This window comes from Tupaia chinensis, unplaced genomic scaffold (assembly GCF_000334495.1).
Source record: "Tupaia chinensis unplaced genomic scaffold, TupChi_1.0 Scaffold000231_1, whole genome shotgun sequence".
Lineage (NCBI taxonomy): Eukaryota > Metazoa > Chordata > Mammalia > Scandentia > Tupaiidae > Tupaia > Tupaia belangeri.
In genome coordinates, this window is record NW_006159706.1 from 793,515 (window position 1) to 795,816 (window position 2,302).

Genomic DNA, 2,302 nt, shown 5'->3' on the forward strand with positions numbered 1-2,302 from the left:
CATTCCTGGCAAGGCAAATTGTGTGATGCAGGGCATGTGGGAATCCCTAGAGTTCAGCATGGCCTGAGGGCAGATACTCACAGAGCAGCAGTAGGAGGCTGGAGAATGGGAGGGCACCTTGCATGCTGAGCAGAAGAATTGGGCTTTATCCTGTAAGCAACAGGGATTTGTCGAAAGTGTTGAGTAACTGAGTCATCTAACCACATTTGTATTTTTAGAAAGATTAAAAGGTCAAGATCAACTGCAGAGATAATTAGGAGGCCATTGCCTAGCTATAGGTATTAAGAATAGAATGGTTTTTATTAATGGTGCTGGACTTTATAACCAGCTAATCCTTTTATTTTATTGTTTTCTTTTCTAGCATGAAAGAGCTTCTGAAATCAAGACTCTCTTCTGTCTCTCAAAGCCAAGGCCCAATAGCCCTTTCTCTGGGAGACGTACCCAAGAGTGCCCCTCCTCCCCAGTCAGATCTTTAGGCCTTTCTTGCCCCACTCACAATTCCTTTCGCCCTCTTTGACCTATACCCATCATCCCCCAAGGAAATCCCTACACTGGTACCAGTTGCCAAGGGCCTCCTTTCTATTTGGTTTTGGTTTTGTTTTAATTTGCCAGCAGATACGTGTGCACACTGGAAAGGGTCAGAGAGAGAAAGCAAAAAAGCACACCCCATGGAGCGTGGTCACACTGCAATCCTTTCTTGTCCCTTTCTCCCTCCTTTTATGATTTGGAGCATGTACATACACATGCCCACGGTGTTTTTCGAGTTATAAAGGCTGAGACTCGAACCGGGCAATTGGCTGTTTGGGATCCAGTCGCCTTAACCACCAGGCCACAGGCTGGCCCTCCACGCACTTTCACACATCAACAGCTGCAAACCAGCCTGTGTAAATGGCCTCAGGCCATCAGCTTCTTTTAGAAAAGAAGGGACAGCAGCCTGGAGTCCCACCTGCCTGAATTCAAAAAGGCCTCTCCCTGGAGAGAAGAGGCCTCTGACTCTGGGTCTCAGTGGTTACTCCAGAGCCCAGGAAGTGGGTCTGTGAGCTAAAACTGAAGAAGGTGTGGGTGACTAAATAAGTAGTGAGGGGCCAGCTCTGGGAGGTGGGGGTAGGGAGCCTTCTACGCTCCAGGGCTCTAGGACCCAGAGTGGGGTTAGCATCAAGCTCTTTTTCTCGGTTGGAAATTTGGGGATTTCCTCAATGTCTGAGACATTCGGTAAACATATACCTGAGGCAAAGGGAAATAGCCAGGGGTTATTCACTCATCACAGGCGCTTGCAGTCTTAAAACAGTGAATGGAAGAATATACAAGGGGACTTCCAAAAGGTTGTGAAGAAAAGGAATTAAAGTATGAGTTTATTCCAATGCAAGGAAAAAAAAAAAAAAAAAAAAAAAAAGCCCTGAAATTTGTGCAGTGTTTTCTAAACACGCATTTTCTGGGAACTTTTTTAAGCCCCGAGGGATTTTGTATCTGTGCCCGAGCTTCACTGAGCTCTGACAGGCGGAGTGTGCTCAATGCAGTGTTCGCCCAGTGTGGCCCCACTGTGACCAGGAGCATCAGCGACACCTGGGAACTTGCTGGACATGCAGCAGTTCGACCTGTCTAGGCTAGCGGGAATCCGGCTCGCGGTGAAACTGACGCCTGCGCAGTTGGAGACCCCAGGAAGTGACCGGCCTTGCAGTATGCTGAAGTCGGAGCCCCCCTCCACCACCGCCAGTCTCAGGAGAGCAGTATGAGGCTGGAGGGGCCCCCCACTCTACGTTCTCAGGCCCCTCCCCCCCTCAACCTCAGTTTCTTCCTGGAACTCTTGGGCCTCCTGGTTCCGGATCTCAGAAGTCCTCACTGACCTGACTTCGGATATCCTTTCCCCCCAGGTCCTATTCACCCCGGCTTCTGAGAGGCCGGCCCCTGTCCGTGCTGACCCCCACATTCCAGAATGCTTGGAGAGCCCCAGCCCCGGGGCCCTGTCTTCAATCCCAGCAACCCGCCCCCACCCACCTCCCTCCAGGCCCTACAAACAAGACAAGCCCCAACAAGCCCCTTTCGGACCCCGCGCCCTCCCCAACCCCGCCAGGAGGCTCAGACTACCTCCCCATCAGGCCCCACCAGCAGCAGCGGCTGAGCGTTCTTGCCCTTGTCGTGCCAGCACACGTCGAAGAAGGGGTACACCGGCCCGGGCAGGCGCTCGTGGAAGGCGAAGAGCAGCTCCAGCGCGTCGGCGTTGCTGGCGTCGTAGAAGGAGAGCACGCCGTCGCTGAAGCTCAGGTAGAGGCCGATGCGCGTGGGCCGCCCCTCCGAGGCTCCC

The 2,302-nt window shown here is 52.8% G+C and overlaps 1 protein-coding gene across 2 annotated transcripts in view; it reads right to left on the reverse strand.

The window, feature by feature from the left end:
* Positions 1 to 1,365: 1,365 nt before the first annotated feature.
* TRIM72 (tripartite motif containing 72) overlaps positions 1,366 to 2,302 on the reverse strand; it is an 11,404-nt gene continuing 10,467 nt past the window's right edge. For both annotated transcript variants that reach the window (XM_027771692.1, XM_027771691.1), the window contains exon 7: positions 1,366 to 2,302. This exon is cut by the window's right edge and continues 343 nt beyond it. In XM_027771692.1, coding sequence (XP_027627493.1) covers positions 2,077 to 2,302 — 226 coding nt within the window. In that variant the 3' untranslated portion in view covers positions 1,366 to 2,076.